The sequence below is a fragment of the Amphiprion ocellaris genome, chromosome 17 (assembly GCF_022539595.1).
Source record: "Amphiprion ocellaris isolate individual 3 ecotype Okinawa chromosome 17, ASM2253959v1, whole genome shotgun sequence".
Classification (NCBI taxonomy): domain Eukaryota; kingdom Metazoa; phylum Chordata; class Actinopteri; family Pomacentridae; genus Amphiprion; species Amphiprion ocellaris.
In genome coordinates this window covers 26,874,661-26,900,244 of record NC_072782.1, presented here as the reverse complement: position 1 = coordinate 26,900,244, position 25,584 = coordinate 26,874,661, and the positions used below count along the sequence as shown (strand labels likewise).

Genomic DNA, 25,584 nt, shown 5'->3' with positions numbered 1-25,584 from the left:
AGTGACTACTTTAAGGTTAAGACCCTTCAATGTTATTTGCCATACAAAGTTACCCAATTACTATTTTGGAATTGTTCTTCTCTCCATGTGACCAAAAACTAAACTACAATGCGTCGTAGTCACCAAACAGAAACATAAAATGCAGAAAAAATGCATAAAAACATCAAATTAAGGGCAAAAGCTTCAGTTGTGTCACTTTACAGATTCAGGCCGGTTTTATATTTTCCCCATTAAAGCACTGAGTAAGGTTTTTCTGCAGGAGAGGTTTCACAAAAGCAGCGCTCAGTGCCAGGAAGGAGATCCGAGCGAGCAACGAATGGTTCATGATTGCCAGTATATCATCCACCAGACAATTGAACAGTCTCTTAAAAATGAGCGGCTGGGGATGGGGTCAGTTAAGCAGGTGGGGGGTTTAATTTGCATTACTTCTCCTCTTGAGCGTTGCTCTATCGCATGTATCACTGTTCATTTCAGCCATACTCAGGTTAATACTCAACCTGATATGATAGGAGAGGAAAATATATTCAGAGAGGCTTTTGGGAGCTGATAGATAATGCTGTTAACAGCTGAGTCGAGCGCACGAGGATTATTCTGATTATCTATCGCTAATTTTGGAAATAAGCTCTTTTTTAATTGCTTTGTTAAAAATAGTGAGGTGCTCTTTGCAAATGCCAAAATAGACTTCTTGTTAGTATTCTTCATTTACATTGAGATTCCCTGCGGTTCCTCAGCATGAAGATATGCTCTGTTCCATTGTGTTTTTCTTGGTTTTACTTTGGAATTTGCCCATAGCATGTAGCATTTATGATGAAAACTACATTGTCATATGCATACAGAGAGACCATATCTTACTATTGTGCTTAATGCTGAATTATTAACATTATTATGATTCATTATTTACATTCATTTCATTATTTTTTGCCACATGATGGTGGAAGAATTCCGATTCACCAGCCCTGATAACTAAAGCCATGCTAGCATCTACAAACTGGTGAATAATTAGCATGCAAAACAAGCAATAAATCTTTTTTAAAAGCTGTTCTTTTCTGGAAATAAACCATGTAAACATACGTATGGAACCTAAAATGTGACTTGGTCAAGCTTAGGAGTCCACAGCCATGCTAACCTTGTGATGCTGTACTTAAATTCAGCTAAAATGCTAATGCTAACATGCTAATATGAGCACAGTGGCATTGCAAACATGTCAATGTGTTACAGCTGTCATTTCTGTTGTCTAAGTTTAGCATGTTCGCTTTCAGCTAACCAATGAACATGTTAGCTTGTCAACATTGGCATTACTAATTAGATTGAAAAATTCCAACATCTGAAAACTTGAAATTCTAAATATTCTGCCAAAATATTTAACAAAATTTGGTTTTAGATCAACAAACTATACACAAAATCAAAGACTGATCTGAAAAGAGAGAGACAGATTCAGATTCAGAAAACTTTATTTTTCCCCAAGGGGCAATTACTATAATGCTAACACATATGCTAATTAGCATTAAATGTGTAGCACACCTGAGGTAGCTCAGGATGTATTTGGTCATAAACTAAAGCACTGAACAAACTTAACCTGACACCTTTGGGTGTAAAAAGTTTAAAGAAATGACCCTCTGTGGACTGCTAGCAATGCTAAAAAATTCTCAAATGTGAGGAATGGCAAAGGAAGTCATTGCACATTTATTTTATGAGACAGGTTCACAGGAAAGGGGTCAGCATATCCAAAAGTTTCAAAAAGACTCCCACACACGTGTAACTTTCAAAAAATGCATTTATTCATGACATTTTGGTGCTAGACTTTTATCAAGGTTTGGCACAAAGCAAATTCATTCAATAAGGAATTGGTTTATTTCTACCAAACTCCTCTGTTAATAATTGGTTACAGAGTTGCAGCCACTTCCTATTTAAGATTCTCTTTGTATCAAGTTGTTGGCCTTATGAAGATCTAGCACTGAAATATTTCAAATATATATTTTTTTGTTTGTTTTTTGGAAGTTAGGGGAGTCTTGTGAGAAATCACATATTCTCAGCTTTATAGGCTAAATGAGCAAAATTCATTTAGAGTCATGTTTTTGTCCATCTGGTGAAATAAGTCCAGTGTTTGCTCTTCTGGCAGCTGTGGTGTAATCTGGGAAAAAACATTTGGCTCTTTAGCTGCTACATCTTCCAATTTCATCAGCAGCTTGTCGTGTGTTTGGTGCTAGGCAGGTAGCATACTGAGATTTGTTTGCTGAAGGAAAAAAAGAAAAAAAACAAAACTGTGTGCTGCTGCTGAGATTGAGTGATGCAGCAAATCTGACATGATTGATTTAAAAGAGCCTTAAAAGCTGCAGAATTGGTGACGAATCTTTGTGGCTAGAGTAAGTGACCCCTTCACATTCGTCGTGGGATTCATTGGTAATAGAAAAAAAATATTTGTAAGTGGAGCTTAAGTGGAATAACAGAAGCGTTCAGTGTCACTGGCTGACGTATGCACGTGGTTTACCGTGCACGAGTGTTCTGACCTGGATTAGATTAGCATAATTCTGTGATTGAAAGTCATCCCACGATTATCATATGTAACGGAGATTCCTCAGGTTCTCCCTCCTCCCTCCGCTTTCTCTGTAAATGTATAAATCGAGTGGGCTCTCCTCAGCCCACTCTGACTGAAATGAAATACCCTCAACCTCCATCTGCACACAGTAATAGTGAATAACGCACAGGAGAAAGAAGAAAAGAAAAACCTCCTACACTGTTGACGCATTAAGAGCCTGTTGACTAGAATGGGACGGAATAAATGCCCTGATTATTCTCAAGGAGCTGCCTCGTCTGTTTACACATTAAACGTCTCTCGTGTGTTTCTTCTCCAGGGCTTTGAAGTCGCGAGTGAAGATCATGGTGGATGGAACTCTGCTCATCTCCAGAGTCGTCCCAGAGGATTCTGGGAACTACACCTGCATGCCGACCAACGGCCTGCTGACTCCGCCGACCGCCTCCGCCAGCCTCACCGTGATGCGTACGTTTTCTGTGTTGTCTGTAGTTGTGAATCACTGCATGCAAGACATCAAATGTCTCTAATTTCTCCAGCAATTCATGGCTAAACAATAAATACAGTCTGAGTTTTTCTTTGTATACCAAACTGAATTTTTAAACAGCCTATTACCCAAATACACAGCTGAAATTTTAAGCAATTATTGTTCATATACATGGTGTTAAATTGACGCTGCTCTATCTTAAAACTTAGGTCATACATCTGAAATAATTAAAATAACTTATTACCCTCAACCATGGCATGAAAACCCGACATGTATTTAGCCGGTGGTGCAGAAATTGTGTAACTATATTTTTGTGTTTGGTCCATTTAAACTGTTGACACTGCGGCAGATAGAAAACAGATTAGAAATGTATTACTCTACTAGTATTTCATAGAGAGAATTTTCAATCAATAGCATTAATTTCACTTAGATTTGGTCAGAAATTAAGTTTGTACCCTGCATTATGTGATAGCGTCAGACCTAAATGCACTTCACTATAATATTGCGTTAAAAATATATGAATTTTAAAGTTTAATAACTTTAATGTGCAGCTGTCAGAAATAAGCGACTACACCGATCGATAAAATAAATGTATTATCGTGCGTTTACCAGTTTTCTAGCAGCTTTTCTGTCTTGCATTCATTCGTAGTAGCATCGCTTATCCCCATGATATTTTTTTAGATCCCTTGTTGTTCTCCATTAAAACAACCTGTTAACTGAAGTAGGCGGCGCACGATAGTTTGATTCTGTGTGGAAGAAGAGTCCCATTATACACCTCTTTTTGGGTAAATGTGCACAGAGTTTGTAGCAGAAAGTCTGAGTTAACAAAGAGAGGTGATGACTACCTGTGTGACACCTGTTAACTAACTGTGGTTTAGTTTTTGTCGAACCGACTTATCAATGTCTTGCTAAGACACTTTGTGTTGGTTTTCCTTTAATTTGTCACCTGTCTGTATAACCTAACCCAGCAGTGAGGCTCTAGCACTAACTGTGATTCTAACAAGGTTGAACCACCCAAGGTCAGTAAAAAATACCGCTCCTAACAGCTGTTAATTTGCTCTTTAAGTCAAGCTAACTTGATTTCCATCACAACAGAAACTTGTTTTGAGCTCGTGGCGTTGTAACAGATGTGGGTTTTGGGCTTATCTAGCGGGAACATGCAGCCAAATAAAGTCGGAGCCTTTAAATACTCACAAAATGCAGTCGCACAAAACACAGAAAAAGGGGGGTTATCTTTGTTAAACAGACTGACAATTCATAAAACAGGAATATGGAAGCAACAGAAGGCTGACGTGCTACATCCCAGCAGGACGCATGAAGTTGCTGCTTCATACAGCTGCACACAAGTCGAGGCTCGGCACTCAAACTGGAGGCAGTGCAATTTATCCATCAAAGTAGTACTGAAAAAGCACCAAAGCAACACCTGCTTAAAGTGGAAACCTTTTGAAGATCCCGCCTACGGTGTGCACAGAATCTCCCCCCTGCCTTACAATAATAAAAATCACCTAAAAGACACAAACATATAGCAAACGGCTTCAAAGGTGCACTTTCCTCCCCTAAAGGTCTGAACTTGAGACACCTAACTGAGGAAGCTACTTCAAGCAGACACACATGCATGTAATTCAAGCATTACGAATCCTGTTGCTCCTTCACATCATACAACAAACAAAGTTGACAAAAAGACCACATTGCGTATTCAGGTAATACATGTTATGGATAGTAGGATGAAAAAGTTTTGGCCTCTGCTCCGATGTAAGTCCTTTATTATTGGCGATCTGCCAATGCGGATTACGATTTATTGCTTATCTGATTAGCAAAAGGCAATGTTTTGCACACTGCCCTTTGCTAATGAAAAGAATGAGTTAGAGTCGGAGCTTAGTGAATCCATGTATTTTGCCAACCTCAGGGTCACAGCTCGGTGTCATAAATCATTTAGTACATTCATGCACTCTAATTTTCCTTTTGTATGCAGCGAAAACTGTCCACTATGGAGGCTGGTGATTGTAAAAGGAACACTAATAGATTGAAGTGAACAAAACCTGGCAAAGTAAAGAAGAGAATGAAAAGAAATTCTATATTTTATTTGAAATACATGTGCTGAATGGCTCCGACACCAATTCTTATGACGCAAGAAGTCACAAAGAGATGTTAGAAAAAAGCCTGTAAGAAAATGGAAACCAATAACGTTTTTGCCAAAGGTTGATCGTAGGAGTCAAAGAAATCTTTGTATTTCTTTACAGTAGAGGTAGAGTGAAAATCTGAAAGATACTGAATGAGAATAAATAAAAAGATTGGAGCAACAATGGTTTTAGACCCTGTCCTCAAATAGTTTTTGCAATGTTCTGGTTTCAGTATTGATCAAAGTAACAAACTAAACTGTAAGTCAAAGAAATGTTTGCACACTTTCTACTACTTATATGTACAATTTAACACTATATTTTGTTATATATTGAGGATCCTTTTTTATTAGGATTTTCTATATGTTGCTTGTCTTTTAAGTGCAACAGACGTCACAGTGTGAAAACTATTTTTTTGTGTGTTGTTTTTGCGCTTATTGTTTTCCTGACCATATGAAATGTAGAAGATGTGATACTAATATATTTATGCAAAATGTTGACATATACATGACAAAAATGCACTTTTGTGAAGGTTTGAATATTGACGGTGGACCTGTCATCATTGGTTTATTTTTTTTTTTTTATGAAGAAATGCACATATGGTAGTGTATTTCAATATAAATGTTGCTGGATTTAAAAGGACCATGTTATGTAAAAGCCAGTTTTCCAGAATTTTTTTTCCACTATAACTAGTTGTTGGTTTTTTTTCATTTCTCCATTGATTTTAAACTGCATCTCTAAATGAGCTTTGCAGCCCGTTGTGATGTCACATCGGGCTGCAAAGCTCGTAAACAAACAAAAGAAAGTAAACAAACAGAATAACTAACTTCTAACATAATTACACAGATGCTAATAGAAGTTACATGAAACACAAAGACACGAGAGGCATCAAGGGAAACTGCTATCACTAAATCTCAGCCGCCCTGACTGTAAGTTTGCTTGCAGATTTAAACCTCAGGTGTGTTGATTGCTGCAGTTTGATTGGTAGAGGGAACCGACGGTGAAGTCTGAACCTCCTACAAGAACAGAAATAAATCACCACCAGGGGCCGTAGCAAACTCTTACACTAAAACACTGGGTACACAGAAAATGCTTCACAACAATCAGTCTGTAAAAGTGAATCAGAAGTTCACGGCGCAGTTTGCACATTAATGTGTGACTTGTCACTGTGCTGGAAGTGTAAGTTGTATCTAAAACAGTGTTAGATAATACAAAGTAAGTGACTTATTTCCCAACAGACCCAGCCAAGGCCCTGCAGGTGCCCCAGCAGACGTACCTCCCCACAGGTATGGACGGTGTGATCTCCTGCCCGGTGGCGGCTCGGCCCCCACTGCTCCGAGTAGATTGGACCAAAGATGGAGAACCTCTCGACCTCTCCTTGGTAATAAAGATAATCATTTCCAGACACTTTTCCCACAACTCTGCCCGACTTTGTGCCTAAAAACTCACATTTCCGTTGGTTGTTTTGTGCGGTACACTCTGCTCCATTTATTGATTTTTGACCTGAACCTCAGAGGGGAACAGTGGCTGAAACTGTTCATTTTCTTGTACCTCCATGTCCGACACCACAGCAGGCATCTTCCAAGCTCAGCTGTCAGCAACACATCATGCAAAGGCTTTTTAAAAAAAAACTTGAACTCTACAGTCACAATTTCCGAGCTGTCACAGTCTACAGAGCTGTAGATATGATCTATACATACAGACTGTGTATATATATATATATTTATATATATACATATAGTGCACATTCATACAGCTGTTAGCAAAGGGAAGTGGCCTAGATATTATGATTATAAGCTGCTGTTTAAAGTTGCCAATGCCAAGATGTCTACTTCATCTGTGTCGAAGGGCTGCTTTGTGTTCAAGCCCAGTGCAAAGAAGAAGAAGAAGAGTCTCAGTTTGGAGAGTTATTTCATAGATTAATGAAAACATTCTTGGCAAATGCTTTCTCTTTCGTCCGTCTTGCGCCAGTCCAAGAATTTCACCTCTAGCGGCACAATACGAATGCCCTCGGCAGTCCCTCTTAATCATGGCCCCAGTTCAGAGAAGAAAACCCACAAAATAGAACCGGAGTCCTATTCCATTATTCCTAGCTGCGGTATTCAGGCGACCGGGCCTGCTTTGAACACTCTAATTTTTTTCAAAGTAAACGCTTCGGACCCCGCGGGACACTCAGCTAAGAGCATCGAGGGGGCGCCGAGAGGCAGGGGCTGGGACAGGCAGTAGCTCGACCGCCAGCTCCATCCCGAGATCCAACTACGAGCTTTTTAACTGCAGCAACTTTAAGATACGCTATTGGAGCTGGAATTATAACACTAGCAGTCAAACGTTTGAACACACCTTCTCATTCAGTGCTTTTTATTTATTCGTATTATTTTCTACATTGTAGATTAGTACTGAAGATAAACTTTTTTTGTTTACAACATAATTCCACATGTATTCTTTCATAGTTTTGATGTCTTCTGTATTATTCTTTAGTGTATAAAATAGTTATATAAAAACCATTGAATGGGAAGGTGTGTCCAAACTTTTGACGCTCAAACGTTTTGTGTCACATAGAAATGTCCTTATATTTGAAAGAAAAACTTTTTTTTTCAGTGAAGATAACATTAAATGAATGATAAATCCAGTCTAGACATTGTTAATGTGGTAAATGACTATTCTAGCTGGAAACAGCTGATTTTTAATGGAATATCTCCATAGAGGTACAGAGGAACATTTCCAGCAACCATCACTCCTGTGTTCTAATGCTACATTGTGTTAGCTAATGGTGTTGAAAGACTAATTGATGATTTGAAAACAATTTTGCAATTATGTTAGCACATGAATGAAAGTGTGAGTTTTCATGGAAAACATGAAATTGCCTGGGTGACTCCAAACTTTTGAATGATAGTGTATCTATATCTATCTATATATATATTTCAAGCATCTTCTGTTCACTGATAGCAATCCTGTCAGTTTCTCAGGTGCAAGGCCATTCAATCACTTCCATTTTAATGGATAGGGGTAATATGTTCAATCTTAAAAGCTTTGAAGCAATCTGCAGGGAATTCCTTACTGCTCCTTTGCTCTCGTTCCCCCCCCCAACTTTCACTTCAATCTACTGCTCATCCCATTGGAGAGCTGAGTGTAAGAGCCATCACAGATGAGGAGGAGGGAAGTGGGACATCCCAGCATTTTTAACCTTTGTTCTTACAGTTTTTCAGGGTCAGAAAATCATATTCTGGCTTTTTTAATATAGTCTTTTTATTTCAAAGTGACACTTGGAGGTGGCAGCTTTTAAAATCGTCCCCTTTTGTCCAAAAAAAAAAAGAAGATCCACCCACTTTCATTCTCCTCCCACGTTCCCCACGCCGTGCCGACCTCCTGCCCAAGACTTTGGTCTGAGCGATGGACATGTCGGCGAATGAGACGCGCTGCAGGAAATGTGATAGATCCCTGTAGTGTCAGACACGGGCTCTGGAGTCAGGCTGTTATTCTGCCAATTATTCCAGTTCTACGGTGGATGTCACAGGCTCTCACAGCCGCAGTAATACTCACTCACAGCGTCATTCTGGGGAGGATAATAGCAGTTTTGACTTCATTACACCGAGTGGGAAACCTTTCAGAGCGGTCAAAGCACAACACAAGCCTTCCGCTGCGGCTTAATGGAGAAAAATGACCCACAATTCTTTTTAATTTTCTATTTCTTATTCTGCTTTCAATGCAAATTCTTGAAAAAATGATTTTGAAAAGGAAAAAATTAAAAAAAAAAAAAAATCTTCTAACTGGACGAGCAGAAGATCACTTCCCATTTATTTCAGATATCATCTCACAAAGCTTGTGACATTAATAGTAAATAATGTTTTTTATTTTTTTTAGAGAGAGAAGTTTGGAAATAATCTGCCCACTGGGGATTTAAGTACTTAACTACTGCAGGACTGTGGCAGGCAGATATCAAACACATTATTTGTGTAAATCCTTCAAACACAGCTGAGGAAGCTCATATGTTGCACAGACTTCTTGCATTTGAGCTCTTTAAGCTTTCCACACACTTCTAGCACTAATATATATATCTGCCAATAAAACGCTGGGTGTCAATCAAGCTCAATTTCTAGCTGTCAGAGTGATGTAAGAATTGTGGATTTCTCAGTATCCAGGATGGACCATGAAACCAGACGGCTCTTTGTTCATGGCCACGGTGAATGACGATGCAGCAGGTGTTTATACCTGCACTCCGTACAACAGTTACGGCAGCTTGGGTCCATCTGCACCAACCAACGTCATTCTACAGGTTAGTGAGACACTGCATTACACCAAGACGTCGTAATCCTCCACATTAGGCAGATTACATGTCATGCACCGCAAACTGTCGGTCATTCGTGCCCTTAAAGCTCCCAAACTGCCCCTGAACCTGCCCTTCTTGCTCTGCTAAACTGCCTATCTGCACTAATGCGGGTATATTTTAATTAACCACAAGTGCACGTGTCGCCACAAATTACAACCTTAACTGGAAAGACATTTTAGTGACCTTTTCACTTCAAAATGTGAGCCTTGTGACATTAATAGAAGTCAACTCAGACTCATTACAATGACGGAGCTGCTGGGGAGTTAATTGTGCAGCTAATCCTTTTGTTATTAAGATAATCTGGTGCAAAGCGGCAGTAATCCAGTCTTTAAACTCATTGTTTGCCATTGCTTGCAATCTCCCGCTATGTTGCTCTGTGCAATTCGCAGGACCCGCCGTCGTTCAGCGTCACTCCGGAGAAGCAGTACAGAGAGGAAGCTGGTAGAACCCTGCTCATCCCCTGTCAGGGAATCACGGATCCGACAATTAAAGTGACTTGGAGCAAGGTAAAAAGTACCCGCTTACAGCTGAGTTAACGAACAAGCCGTCCCGTTTTGTTTATGACACTGCTTTCCAAAATAAGTTCAGCTTTATACTTTTCCTGATCTTAACTCATGTTGCAACAAGCCGAGCCAGAAATTTTCAGACGTCTACAAATGACAAACACACATTTTTACATACAGTTGGATCCAGGGATCACGTAAATGTGTTGGTGCAGCATTTGCAGCAGCCATATTTTCAGTTGCTTTATGGTTTTCCTGATGCACTTTTCTAAATGAATTAAAAAAAAAAGAAAAAAGCCAAACTTCCACGTTCCAGTCCCGCGTCCATTTGACTCACGATGACTCAGCCAGCACTCTGGGATCTCTACATAAATTTATCCAGTCAAATGTGTTTCGGGGCGACCGGGCAACTCGTTCCCATCAACTGCACTTGACCTTAGCTGGTGGGTAGTAGTAGTTGGCAGAGCCGTAGCATGTAGGAGGCGTGTGTTTTCATAGCAGTTGGCAAAAAACTTTGCTTAGGTTTCCAAAGGAGCGTGTTCAAGGTCTAATTTATTCATCTCTGCCTCTTTCTCCACCTCCTCATCTAAGGACATGCCTGAAGGAGGTGTGGACTGATGCAAACAGTCCTCCACAGCTGCACAGCTTTTGTAGTCACTTAGCAATTTCATCCAAATCATCAGGGGCCTTCTGCTCGACCATCTCTGATTCGCTTGAAAACATTTTTTTATCATCAACTACGAACATTTTAAATGGTATCTGTGAGATTTAAGATTGATATGAGTAATACTTTCTGAGATTTTAGCACGTTTTCTTGAAATCTGAGGCTGTTTGAACAACAATATCTCAGGAACTATTGAAGATAAAAGCCTGAAATTTTCCAAGTTAGTTCTCATCGTGTCATTGATTCAGAATCTGCAATATTGGATGAGTAGATGAAATAGTCTCTGGTTATTTGTGAGTTGAATTATGACAAAAAATAATTAAAGCCATCATGGAAAGTCCCATCTATGAGCTCACGTTTACAAAAAATTGAAAATGCAGAAGTCAGTTAGTGCTATTGTCTAAACCATATGTAGTTGCATGTCACAATAAAACAAGAAGAATACCTTTTCATGTGAAATACTTGGTCAAAAAAGTGAAAAGAAGTTGTTTTGTGAAACTTTCATAACTGATTGAGCTGTTATGACAAGTTGTGCCCGAGAAACCAAAGTATTGGTAGATAGTTTAATCCAAATACAGCTCTGCAGTCTTAAAAGGTTCTTCAGATTCTGAATCAATGACATGATGAGAAGTAATGGTATAAATTCCAGGCTTTTATCTTCCATAGTTCCTGAGATATTGTTGTTCAAACACAACCTCAAATTTCAGTGAGTGAAACAATGTGTTGAATGTGGGCTCCCAGGAAGTATTTGATAGATTCAGCTAAAATTTTACAAATATCTTTATAAATATCCAGAAATAGTGGAGCTAAAATAATTGCTTTGAGATGGAATTACCCCTAATGATGTGACCTCAGCATACTAAAAACACTATTTGGGCATGCTAACAAAGTAAAAACTTTATTTTCATTAGAGGGGGTCTTTAAATAAGTGATTTCACAGACATAAAAATCATAGTATCTGCTGTTTCACTGTCAGTCTGAGTGCTTTACCAAGAGATAATGAGTGTGACCAGAGGCGGAAACCATATTTAACCCACTGACATCAGTGTTTTTCCAACATAGTTGCTCTTAAAATCAGGACTTGAAAAGGCAGCTTTAACACTCCTTTTTGTTGTGAACTCACCCGCTTTCCAAATTCAATTCCCAAAATACCATCAAATCTAGACTCGGAGACCCTGAGACCAAAACTTGATCCTAGTATAACAAAGTGATCATGCAGGCTGTGAAGGTTATCAACTCAAATTTGATGTAAAGTCCTTAACTTGCATTGTTGTTGCATTTGAAAGCCGATCAAAGTGAATCGTCTTTATTGCCACTGCATTGAGGTCAACACAACGAAACTTAAAAGCAGCTCTCACAATGGTCATCCATCACACACACACAGGGTAAAATAAATTATGAATATCTGTAAAACTGTCATTTAAGTTCAGAAAGTTTAAAGTGCATTTGGCATACAGTTTTATGGCACAGAAACAGATCAGAAGTCTATATGGATGGTGGAGGTAGGGGCTGAGAATTTAGTTCTTGGACAGCTGAGGGTTTAAACTGAGAAATTATATGGAGTGTAGATGCTTGACAAATTTCAAAAAGAGCAAAGAACATGTCAGTGTCGTAACACGTTCTGACTGCAATGCATATCAACACAGTTTAACCCTTAGATGCATAAATAGGTCAAAAATGACCAAGTGAGGCCGTTTTCTTGCAATATCTTTGTAACAAAAAGTTTATCGTTTCATTTTCCAGCTATTCCTCAAAAAACATGTTTTTAATATCATTCCATTTAAATTTTCAACTTACCTTTTGTACTCATAATATTTGTATTACTACCCCAGGCTCTTTATCACTGATTATATCATACAAGAGGTGATGCAGTGCACAAACTTGGAGGGACAGAGAGCAGCAACAACTGGAGAAAAAGAGTTGAAAAATGTCAACAAAATGAATGCTGACATTCTTCTATTGCTGTTCTGTGTAATATTCATCTTGTTTAATTATCAAAATGTTCAAAATGTGTTATAAAGTGAAAAATAAATATGTTTCAAACATGAAATCATTCTTATGTGGACAAAAATATACTAATAGAATATACTAATACACCAATAGAAATTGTTCTTAACCAAAATGACCAAAATGGCATAAAAACACATTTATTCTTATACAGGTCATTGTACTTGTTGTGTGGAAAGTTTTCTTTTTAAAAATGTTCCCAGTGGCAGCTTGGATAAAAGCGTGGTTGTGTGCTCATTGTGCTACAAAGAATTTTCTAGTCACCACAGCACTTCAAGCCGACGGTATCGCCTCAATGCAAAACATGAAGCTGCGAGCCAGAGCTAACGCTAGCTATGACACTCCTGGTACCGGCAAACGGTGTAGCCATCCCATAATAGACCACCTTTTAAGACATTGAAAGTGCTTCAGTTTACAAAAAGTCTGAAGTATAATCGCCATAATTGGACTTTGAGTTTGCAGTAATCTGTGAATGTAGTAGACGGATGAAAAATGCACAGATAAATATAAATTTTTGTTAAACATTTTTTGTTTAAATTCACATATATGTCTATTCATCGATTCAGTTGTCAACCAAAATTTATTTGAATCGAAAAACTTTGCTTATTTTGCCAAATATTGCTGTTTGACAAAAATGCGATTAATCGCGATTGATCAATTACAAAGCCTGTAATTAATTAGACATTTTTTAAAAATCATGTCCCACCACTAGTAAATAAATTGAATATAGTTTCTGACTTGTGTTGGATTTGTTGTCTAATTGTGCTAATCAGTTGTGAGCAGTTCCTGTATATTTAGTTGCAAGCTTGAATAACCCTGGTGTCTTCGGTAGGTTGACGTGGTTCGCAGCATCGCTTACTCCATCGAGCCCAACGGTTCCCTGCTGCTACAGCCCCTCCTGAAGGACCACCAGGGGGCGTGGGAGTGCAGCGCCTCCAACCGCGTAGCCTCGGTGAAGGCCAGCACACGAGTTTTTGTCATGGGTGAGTCCTGCGTGGCCAATAATATACCAACACGAGGATTACATGAGCCGTCCACACTTTTTACTTCTTCCTCCCAAATTGTTTTTCTGTGTACCTGTGCGAGCCTCGATCATACCCAGCGCAGGCCGGATGCCTGTGCCTCCACTCCGCCTCCGACGGATAAATGTGGTACATCTAGAGATGGCCTCTAAACTTTTGTTGTATCAGGTAGTTGAAGTGCTGGCCGATTTCCATCAACTCCTCTCCATTCCCTCCATTTACAGGAACCAGTCCCCATGCGGCTACCTCTCTGTCCGTCTCTCCAGGGGTGAGGCAGGCCAACATATCCTGGGAGGCAGGCTTTGATGGAGGATCAGCACAGACATTTTCAGTTTGGTGGGTGTAAAGCCTCCCACTTTCTTCTCGGGGCTGTAACCATGGCAGCGATCGACAGCAGCGGTATTACTCTATTGATCTCGAGGATGAGGAATTCATTTATCTGTTATCACTTCTTGGCAGCTACAATAAAAAGCGCTGCTGCAGAGCATAACTTTATAATGCAGTGGCCATGCTAGCCACAATAGGAGGTTACTGACAAAAGGGGAGCGTAATACATCTGTTTCTTGTGAATCAGCACTTTTATATTGGCTTAGAAATCACAGATCAATGTATTTTGCTTGTTTGAAGACCCTAAGTGTTGTTGATATTGTTGTGGTGTGATGGACAGTATAAAAAGGATATAAAACTGCAGCCACTCGGATAAAAACGATGAAGAAGCCTCCTTATATCACAGTTATAATAAAAATAGGAGTCACTAATTATATGCAGGAACTATATTTAGATTATCCTGTTTTTTTAAGTCACCTGAAGATGTACAGAAAACTTCTCCTAATGCTCGTCTTAATCACATTGTAAACTGGAATCGCTACATCAGATGGAGATGAGTTATCTTAATCCTTGAAAGGGAACTGGGTCATCGCTGTAGCAAGGAAATAAACATAAATTACAACAGAAATATGTAAAAATAGACGTAGCCTATCAGCCAGTCAGCGTAAACAGCTCCTCAGCAGCTTCCTATATGTTGTAACCAAAGGTTAAAATGCAAAAATACTCTACAGGGAAATCAACAGTTGGACTTTTTCTGGAATGTAAGAACTTGAGCAGGATCCAAAAGGTGGACAAGTCACCAGTCCATTATACAAAAACACAGATAAACATGATTCCTCCCATATACGGGCAATTTAGGCACATACAGTATCATTAATTGATGGATTATACTTCCAAATAGAACACAATCTCAGTTTATCCCACATAAACAGAGGAGATAATTTAATCCCTCCTGTTTCTATTTTACAGTAATAGTTCTCCTTATTAATGAAGGAATCTAGTTATGAATGAGAGGTTCTCTGCTACTACATGCTGTTAAAACATTACATTTAATATACATCGGTTCCAAATCAGCCCTAAAAACAACCCCATGTTGGTCAATCCCTACTTTGAAGTGTTGGAAAAAGCCAAAACTTCTGTAGAAATCCCCCTCAGAGCATGCAGAACTCCTTGCAGAACCTCTCTGCTGAGAGGCATCTGTGCTAACCGCTGCTCCACCGCGCCACCCACTTTAACAGGATGTAATGTGAATGTTCTCCCATTGACATTTCAACTTGCAATCTCCATTTGTTCTCGCGGAGGCCAAAAACTGAAAGCAGATAGGTCTCGCTCGCACTTCCACCCAATAACATTCCAACAGTGACGCAGCTATTTGGCGGCTGTGAAAGCTCTGTGGGCAAATGTTCACACCATATACTTCAGCTACTACTGAACACAAATCACATCCGCACCCACAGAGCTCCGGTGTTGCCTTTGGAAACAGAACTCTGCCCGTTTACTTTGTGGTTTATGCGCAGTATCGTACAGTATCTATGCTGAATTCAAATTCCACTTTAGCATCTAAGAGGAACAATTAAGTGCATCACGTTAATGCTGCTAATAACCGACCCTTTTCTCATTTCTCACAAAGCAACACACTCGACTGACTCATACAGTTGAGTCAAAGCCATCATCTTCAAAAAGGTCTTATTTTGAGACTGACATTAATATTTTTTATCCAGTATTGAATAGGTGAATAGCTTATTCCTTAGCCTTGGGGTCAAGTAATTTGCTCCGTACAGCACAGACGAATAGAAGCTCGGCTCTGGTGGAAACATGAAAATCACCATAATTGGAGTTGCAAGCTCTCCCTGCAATAGGAGGGATACATCAGTGCTGTCTCTGCCACAAAATCTGGAGTTGATGATGAGTATGAATGATTAATGAAACCTACTTTTCTGTCATGTTTCATAAAACCAGACTCCCAGAATTCCCCGCCGCTCTTTTGTTCTCACTCGTTTTTGCTCTTTCTCGGTCTCTGCAGGGTGAAGAAGACTTCAGCGAGCGATAATGATGCGACGCAGGACTGGTTCTCGGTGCCGGTGCCCCCGTCCTCCGGCAGCAGCCTGCAGGTGACAGGCCTGTCTCCTGCCACCGACTACCAGTTCAGCATCCTTTCCCAGAATAAAATGGGAACAGGCCCCTTCAGTGACATTGCCACAGCGAGAACCTTGGGTCAGTAGCATCCCATGGTTTCCTCTGCATCCTGATGGCATATAGAGCTGCAATCCAAGGGTTCAGATTTGCGAAATGTCATCTTTTATCAAATTAGCTGTTAGCTGCTCTTTTGGAGAAGCTAGAAAAAACATCAGCCTTATTATGTTAGCTTGTGCTCAACTTCACTTTCATCAGCTGAAATGACAAACATCGCCAGCAGCGTCTACATAACAGCCTGGGCTAATTAAGGGTAACTTTCCCAAAGGTCAAAATGAAAAATAGCTGTTGTGTTGTCAATATGCTTGTCTGCAAACAGCCACGATCGCTGTTTTTCTAATTTAAGAAGCCTCTTCAGTGGTTTAACCCTCTAAAACCTGCCAGTAATGTTTTAAAGGCATGTTATCTGAAATTAAGCTTGTTGTCCAGAAACAGTAAAAACAGAAAGAACAGTCAGATTTCTTAACATAATCCTTCTTTTTAGTAGGAAAAATTTACCAAATATTGATATTTTGTCAAAATTGCCACAATTCAGTTACCCCCCTCAGTGATATAACCCTCTAACACCCACCACCAAGGTTTTAAAATCATGTTGCTCTTTAAAAAAAAAAAAAATTAAAATAGTTGCACACTTTGTTAGCAAGGAACAGTAAAAACAGAAAAAAAAATGATTTCTTCATACAATCCTGCATATCCTGCTTTTTAGTTGGTACTGACCAAATGTAGGTTACAGTCGAAATATTTTGTGAAAACTACAGTTTTTACAATTCAAAAAGCCTCCTCTTTAGTTTAACCCCTGAAAACCTGTCAATGAGGTTTTAAAGATATGCTATCGTTTTAAAAAAAAATCCAAACACATTTCTTGAACTAACCCTGTGTGTTGTGCTGTTTTTGCAGGAAAATGAACCAAATCAAAGTTTAAAACCAGGATATTTTGTCAAATCACGTTACTCTGCGTGTTTCAGTTAAAATTCTGCCGAAAATAAACAGTTTGTCCTTCCTGGATTCCTTCAAAATGTTGTCTTTAAAAAAAAACAAAAAAAACAAACAAACAAACATGTAAATCATTGAACAATTTGTCAGGGCCAGAAACTGTAAAAACAGAAAGAATTGTTGGAACTAATCATGTGTGTTGTGCCCTTTGGTTGGGAAAATCAATCAAATCTGGCTTAAAATCTGAATATTTCATTGAAATCACTTATGTCATTTCAAAATCTATTGAAAATAAACACTTTTCTCTTCCCAGAAAATGAAACTGAGCATTTGTCTGCGCAGTGATCGCTGCTTTTGCAATTCAGAAAGCCTCATTTGTGGTTTCACGCCCTAAAACCTGCCACCGAGGTTTAAGAAGCATGTTGCTCTTTAAAAATCATATATTTACACAATTTATCAGCCACAAGCTGTAAAACCAGGAAGAATAATCACATTTGTTGGACTAACCCTGTGTGTTGTGCTCTTCGGTTGGGAAATTAACCAAATCTAAGCTTGAAATCTGGATATTTTATCAAAATCACCTTATTCCACGTCTCATTTAAAATCTGCCAGAACAAACCGTTTGCTCTTCCCAGATTCTGTGAAAAAAAAAAAAAAAAATCTGGACTTGCCTGCACAATGATGACTGTTTTTCCAATTCAAGAGGCCTCATCTGTGGTTTAACCCTCTAAAATTTGCCACAGAGGTTTTAAAGGCATGTTGACCTTAAAACAAATCAAAAATAATTAACCATTTTATCAGAGCCAGAAACTGTGAAAACAGAATGAATCATCAGATTTATTGAACTTATTCTGTATTTTGTGCTGTTTTAATCAAAATATTTACCACAAGCTACCTCAAGCTAGCTAAAAATCAGAATAGTTCATGAAAATCTCTTAATTCCACATGTCTCGTTTAAAAATGTGCAGGAAATATACCGTTTTCTTTTCGCGTATTCTGTAAAAAATAGCAAATTTCTTCATTTGTCTGCACAACTGTGAAGCCATTAGTGACTTGGGTGCAAACAACAAAAATCTGAAGGACTTTTCAGCTGAACTAGGTTGAACTGCAGGCAGTGTAGAGAAGATAGAGGAAAAAAAGTAGGGAATCCAATTAAAAATGTAAATAATACTGGCACCAGTGTTGATTACATCTGTGGACACTTGGAAAAATGTAGTAGAAACATGTTGCTTCCAGTTTTTCTTAATTATTACTACATCAAGGAATGACAGACTTATGTGATGATAGCATTTATCTGCTGAGCATCATAAAGCTGCTAGCACGACTCTTTGTTGTGTTCAAACTGTCTATCCAGCTCTGTGTTTAAAGGTGCCTCTGCTCTCAATAGTCTTTGCAGGGTGATCAAAATTCAACTCAACATTCAGATCCAACCTTCTACACACCCCGTGGCGCTGCTTTACTTCCTCTCAGCTGAACATATAGCACATTTAGGCTGCATTAACCTGCTGAAGGCCGGGGATAGAGGAGTCTGCTGCCTGCTAGAAGCATTTTATCGTTCTGGGGTGGAGAGTAGACTTCTGAGAGATCATGGAAATACCTTTGAAGATGCAATCGGCTGCTGGATGAGAAGCGAAAAAAATAACATTTATGGTTTGTGGTGTCGGGAGCGACGGGTCTTCTCAGGTGAAACAAACTAGACGATCATGTCGGCTTTCAGAGCTTTGATCACAGCAGTTGATCATTGAAATCTAGAGAGTAGCTTGCGAATATATCAAAGCTGTAAAGGTAGCAGATGTACATTTTTCATGATAAAACCATCAAAATTTCAGGACTATTATTTGGCAGTAAAGGACAGCACCAACATGTGGCAATTTCCTGCACTGTGTTTCAATTTTTCCTGCTAGAACATATCAAGCTGATCGACTTGAAGGTCTTTTTCTTTTCTCCTCCGCATCAGATCCGGTGCCGAGGAGAAGCCGGCTGAAGCCCCCCACGTCGCTCTCAGCTCATCAGGACCCAGCAGGTGTCATCCTGCGCTGGTCGCCTCCCGAACCTCCCGTCACCGGCTTTGTTCTCCAATCGCGTGTCGACCAAGGGGAGTGGTTTAATTTGGACGAAGACATCGGCGCCAACAGCAGCGAGATCGTGGTTCCATGTCTGCACAAGGTGACGGGCCAGTCGCTGCTTCCCTCTGAGACTAATCACTCCGTGCTGCTTGTTGAATTGGATTTTTTTCCCTATACATCCAGGCTATACCTCCGATCCTGTAGACTCTCAATTATGCACACTACATGGCAGTCATCACTCTTCTGTCGTCTCGCCTCTTTCATTCTGCCTTCTCCTGTATGGGCCTACATGAATTCAAATGAACTTCATTAGCATTGCAAGCACAGTCCCGTGTTGACAAAGTGTGGTTTCATCCTCCCCGCTGTGTGTGTTTGTGTGTTGCGGATGCCGGTTTCAGGACTGTGTCTACGAGCTGAGGCTGCTATCTCGTCGCGGGGAGTTGCTGAGCGAGCCCAGTCCATCAGTCAATGTCTCCACCGTGGGTAGGTGTTGGAGAGTAGCCTTGCCCCGTTTCACATCCTCACCCCACCCTCTGTTTCAACCCCTCTCAGTCTCCTTGTCTCACTGCTTTTTTCCCTCCTTTCTTTCTATATTTCTTCCCCCGTCCCTCTGTTCCCAGCGTTAGACCAAAATTAGAGCACGGCCCTGGGGAACGCTGTCCATTAGAAGCCTGAATGATAGAAATAGCTCCACTAATAACCTCTCAAAAGAGTTAGTGATTGAATTTGCACTTTCCGGGTTCTTATGCGAATGTGACATGAATGCTGCATTAGTTATAGTAGAGAGACGTCAAACTGAAGCCTCTGCAAGTCCCACTGGCGTTAATCGAGGGCCGTCACAACAATCAGAACTGTGGTTTTTGTATTGATTAACAGTGTTCTGCTTACACTCTCAGTTTCATATCTGACTTAATAAATTATGCAAAACAGTCAAGTTTGTGTCAATGATTAATTCAGGCATAAAGATGTGAGATTAGATCTACTCAAAGGTTGTGACACCAAACCCCTCAGCAATGTTATTTTTATACACGATGGAGATTCTTTCTTAGTGACCTAAATGAACATGATGCAGGATGTATGTGTTACTCAGTGGAAGTCATATACAGATATATTAATTTATAAAATGCATTAGTCAAATTAAATTTTTTACTATATATATATATATATATATATATATATATATATATATATATATATATATATATATATATATATATATAAAAATAAATTTTGAAAGAATAATTCATATATAAATCTTAAACAGAAAAATGTGCAAGAAAAAAGAGGCGTCTTTATCATCTTAATGTTCATTTTGTCAACACTATGACAATACAATGTTTAGCTTTTAATTAGTTTTTTTATTTTTATGATTATGACTTTTTTGTTTTTAACAGTTTTTGTTTTTATTGACCAGTATATAACACTTATGATGTCACAGGGATAGAGACCTACCCGTCCACGTCCCGCCTCCCGGAGTTTGTCCCGGAGCCGCTGCTGGTCGGCGTGCTGGGAGGAGCCGGCTTCATGTGTTTGGCGCTGGTGGTTCTGCTGGGATCGGCCTGCCTCATCAGCCACAAGAGGGACCAGCGCCGCAAAAAGAAGAAGGATGGTAAAATGCCCCTCACTCCAGAGACTCAGCAGACACTCACTTTGATGAACTGCATCATGAATATCATCATTTATTCAATAAAATATTGAAGGCACTTTCAATCCATTATATAAATCATACCCCGGTGCATGGATTTGGCGCTCCTCTTGTCCCCCGCTCGTCCATCCAGTTGTAAAAGTTATTGATGTCATTTACATTACTTGCTAATTAGGGTAATTTCTCATTAGTGGCTGATAAATGTAAGTGTAATTAACTTTTTGGACAAGCCTGGGTGCCTCAGGCCCTATAATGGGCTCTTATTAGGGTTGATTATGTTTTTACTTCCTGGTCAGTGTGGTTGTATCCTAATGAGTCAGATACCATCTTGCCCCTCTCCCTCCCTTTCAGAGCCCCCTACTGCCATCTATAAGTGCTCCTCATCAATGTAAGTACCCCTTTATCATTTCATTATAATACCCCCCATTGGCCTTTCCCTCCACTTTCCTTTAAATACGCTGAAAAGGCCAGCACTTCTATTTCACATCTTCTTTCTGCTCCTCAACTATTGCTGCTGCTGTTTTGGTCTTTTTCTGTCTACATCTTCTCTGCCCCCTCTTTCACTCAATCTTATTTTCTCTCTTTCTCTCCCTCTTCCACCTCCGGTTTTTCTTACAGTTTTCTTCCGCCACCCCTCCCTCTCTTCTCATGCAGAAAGACTTCAGGCTCCGGCAGTCCAGACAGTGTGCTGAAGAAATCCTTACTTCCAGCCAGCTCCCACTATCCCACATCCTCCTCTGCCACCACCACCACCTCCTCTTCTTTGCAGACAGACTGTTCCTCCTTCAGCGCCGAGAATCATCATTGGCGGAAGCAATTCGCGTCCAACTACAGCCGAGGCCGCCTCGCTAAAACGTCTCTAAATTCTCCCCCGATTGAGCTGATCTCTAGAGCTCCAGATGGGCGGTTTATACTCCCACCATATGACAGCACTCTGAGTGTTCACAGCAAGAAAAGTGGAAGGTATGACCACCCTGCTCGAGTCAGAAGATCTGTATCACTGCACTCGGAGAGGGAAGACAGAAAAGAGATGCCATTTGTTCTCTCTGTTGATCTCCCACCTTGCACACAAGACGCTAATTCCATAATTCAAACCTGCGGCCATCGTGAGTCGTATGTTGTGGGTCAGAAAACAGGTTACGATGGGTTTCCTGATTTCAACAGCTTGTGCTCAGACAGTAGTTTGGCCACCATTCCTCATCCCATAACTCCCACATTCCCAGTGCTCCCACATATCCGATCAGGCTTCGGTCAGCCGTCCGTGACTGCGAGTGCTCTGGTTCTCCAAATGGAACACGAACGTGAGAGGGGGAACCTCAGTCGATGCCTAAAACTGGCTCAGGAGAGGGAGGAACTGGAGAGGGAGCTTCGGAGGTTCACGCTAGAAAGAACCTCCGTGAGGGGAATGAAGAGGCCCGACTCGGCGAAGATGGAGGATGAATCCTGGGAGTACAAGAGCAGCACTTTGCCCCACCGATACCAGCAAAGCAGAGAGGATAGATACTGTCTGTCGCCGAGCCCTTTCTCAGCATCTTCCGTCCACTGGGAAGCCCATCCTCTTGAATTCCCTCCCACTCTCATCCCATCCAGAACCAGCCTCGGTGCTTCGTCACCTGCGACTCCCACTTATTTTAAGTCCGGCAACCATCATCCTTTTCCGTTCCGATCGGAGGAGGCAGGAGGCAGTTTTTCGAAAGACAGATTAACTCCCCCGCATCCCTCCTCAAAGCGCCAGAGACATGAAAGAGAAGAGGCAGCACCAGAGGGCCATGATAATTCACCACAATCCACAGTCTTAGGAATGCAAACGAGTGATTCATGCTCTGAGGCACAGAGACAGAGCAATCTTAGTCATGGCAGCCTTTCAACGTTGTCTTTCCATAGCAATAAATATAGTGGAAGATCTAATTCGGCTCTTGATGCTGTGCCAGACTCTTCTTCAAAAGTGGAGGTAGCGTTCCCTGAGCCCACTGACGGAGAATTGTGTGTCGAGATGAGCGTGGATGAGCCAGAGTTGGAGGTGTGTGTGATGCGGCCTACGAAGCCGATGCTGCACCACAGAATCGCCTCTCATGTGCAACATGGGCGTCCACTGACCCAAAGAGAGCGGCATGAAAACATGAGGAGGAGTACGAGTTTTAACAGCCCTGCCTCAGTGGACAATATCATCAGGGCTACAGAATCTCTGCAAGCTTCAAAACCAGAACTTTGGAGAGCTGCGAGCCAAGGCTCTAAAGTCTGGGACCCAAAGCAGCGAAGTCGAAGTCTAGACTTGAGAAGACAGAAACAGAGTGATTTCCTGACTCCGGATGCATGGATAGACTCTCTGAGCCAAGAGAACTGCTCAGTTGCATCACCTCGTCATGGCGACTCTCTGTTCTGGAAACCTCACAGCTCTCCTTCCAGGAAGATTTCCAAATCTCCTGCAAATTCTCCTCCCGCTACCCAAGCTGCCTCCCATTCACCTCCTGCTCGGGAGTCTTTATCTCCACGGAGCAGTCCAGAGAGGCCCGAACCAAATCCCGACGTGCATTCCTGCTACAAGCCAAGAAGGGAGGCATCCCCCTTACCCGATGCTGCCAAATTTCCGGTCACCTACCACGAGGGCATTGAGGAGACAGGGGGTTACGTGCAGGCCTTGAGGGAAGCTTCCATATGCTTACCGCCCGGCAATCAAGAGGCGCTAGAAGTGGAGGCGGAAGGCTACGAGGGAGTGCCAGAGTCAGGGGGAAGCTACAGCAGCTACGCCAGCAGCGGGCGAGGCAGCATGGAGGCCACCAACGGGCGACTTTCAATGTGTCACCTTTCCCCAACCCTCACCAGCTCACCTGAGACCATAGAGGACATCCATGGGGGTGCAGAGGACGAACACAGCCTCCAGATGGATCCGAGCCAAAGGTATAAAGACATAATGAATGAGGGAAATTATGGTTTATAGAAAAAAATTGCTTGCTTTTGTGGTGCGAGAGAACCCTGCGTGGTGGATATAAGGCTTTCAAGGTGAGACTGATATGCACAATTTAATACATTTTATAGGAGGAAATACAAAAAGTACATTTTGTTTTGAGATTCTAGTTATCTGTCACATAGCCGATATAAATTTCAATGGATATCTAGGATGACTTCATAACAGACTCATTCTTTTTAAACTCTTTCTGGTGTCTAATTCTGTTCTGCATGTCATTAATCCATTTGAATAGCTCAACAAACACTGATAAATTGTGTAGCATAACAAGTTTTTAATAACTGAGAACTGAAGTGATTACGGGGTCTCTATAGGTAAGCATTTAATCAGCGCTGAAATGAGCAACACTTTAATTATGTAACATATCTCGACGCTACCAATCTGCTCAGTCTTTAAAAAGCAAATGTGAAATTGTTTGGAGTAGAGGAAAGAAGTAGTTCATTGTGAGGATATATAGTGTACTGGGAGGCACTAATGAGTGTGTGAGTGTGCATTAAACATCCTAACTGTGTTTATATTTGGTATTAAACAATGTTTTGTGGCCTCTCTAGAAGAAAGGCCTCCGTAGATGAGAATTATGAATGGGATGCTGCAGATTTCTGCCCAGAGCCTGGAGACCATGATGGTGAGTGTTTTTTCTGTTATTACTAACAATGTAATTTATGTTCTGGTGCAAATCAAGGTGGAATACTACCAAAATCTGTCTTAACAGCATCTGTAACTAACATGTGGGAATGTCAGGCAGTGAGTGGATGAAGACCTGAGTAAGAACAGTGATAATATGCTGAGTGTTTCTTGAGAATGTGGAGCAAATAGAAAAGTTTTGCTTCTCTAATTGACTCTCCAGCTGTCTGGATCACCACTCCACTGGTTTTTAGACAAGCTGACAGCATTATTTGGTTGAAACAAGAAATGACATCTCATTATATTTTTTGTGGTGTGATTTAAAGGTGGAATCTGCAGTTCTGGAGAGAGATTGTTCATATTAAGGTTGTTATAACCTGCCAGGTTTACCATCATGCCTGTCCTGTGCATGAACTTAAACATTTGAACTCTCCTGAATGTGACAATACTAAAATCAACACAATGTAGCAAAATACTCAGTTTTTAAAGCTCCACACGTGTTGTCACAGCAGCAAGGTTAGCACTGCAATAATGTTAATGGTGTAAAACGCTGCAAACTCCACCCTGATACTCACTTAGACATCAGAAGGTACAATTCTTGGAGTAAAATTGAGAAAATAAAAATGTAAAATGTAGCCCCTGGTTCCTCTTAACAAAATACATATTTGATTCCTGATTTCCCAAAATGATTCAAGGAAAAGTTGAGCAAGTTGAGTTGCAAAGTATTAAAAGTTTCATATTCATTCAAAAAAATATAGTCTACATGTTCTATATTTCTACATAGTAGAACAGACTGATGTTTGGATAATCATATAATGCATATAACGTTTGAAGTTTGGACACATTTTCTCATTGAAATTAATGAGACACTTTATCCAAACTTTAGACTGGTTGTGTGTATTCAATGTATCCCACTTCTTTATAAAAGCATCTATTCTTTTAAACAGGATTATTGCATCCTTTGACACATTTCTATCTGTTTACATCCTATGCTAGCTTGTACATTTTCAGGTATTTATTCTGCATATTTCTGCACACTGAAAGAATTTCTATGACTTTATACGACCTACAGTCTCTTGATTAGACTTGCTTCTTATTTGTCTTGTAACACTTACTGTGAACTGGCTTTTTAATCTATGTGTTACTGTTTATTGTTTTGCATTAGAAAAGTCTA

At 40.4% G+C, this 25,584-nt stretch overlaps 1 protein-coding gene across 3 annotated transcripts in view; it reads left to right on the top strand.

Annotated features, from left to right (window-relative positions):
- The window catches only part of igsf9a (immunoglobulin superfamily, member 9a), an 89,912-nt gene that overhangs the window by 39,988 nt on the left and 24,340 nt on the right, over positions 1-25,584 (top strand). For 2 of the 3 annotated variants that reach the window (XM_055019130.1, XM_055019129.1), the window contains exons 8-20: positions 2,853-2,998; positions 6,373-6,515; positions 9,267-9,407; positions 9,851-9,967; positions 13,468-13,618; positions 13,882-13,993; positions 16,008-16,198; positions 19,068-19,276; positions 19,575-19,659; positions 20,615-20,785; positions 21,173-21,209; positions 21,440-23,719; positions 24,338-24,411. In XM_055019130.1, coding sequence (XP_054875105.1) covers positions 2,853-2,998; positions 6,373-6,515; positions 9,267-9,407; positions 9,851-9,967; positions 13,468-13,618; positions 13,882-13,993; positions 16,008-16,198; positions 19,068-19,276; positions 19,575-19,659; positions 20,615-20,785; positions 21,173-21,209; positions 21,440-23,719; positions 24,338-24,411 — 3,857 coding nt within the window. The remainder of the gene's footprint in view (positions 1-2,852; positions 2,999-6,372; positions 6,516-9,266; positions 9,408-9,850; positions 9,968-13,467; positions 13,619-13,881; positions 13,994-16,007; positions 16,199-19,067; positions 19,277-19,574; positions 19,660-20,614; positions 20,786-21,172; positions 21,210-21,439; positions 23,720-24,337; positions 24,412-25,584) is intronic. The other variant, XM_055019131.1, reaches the window with a different exon arrangement.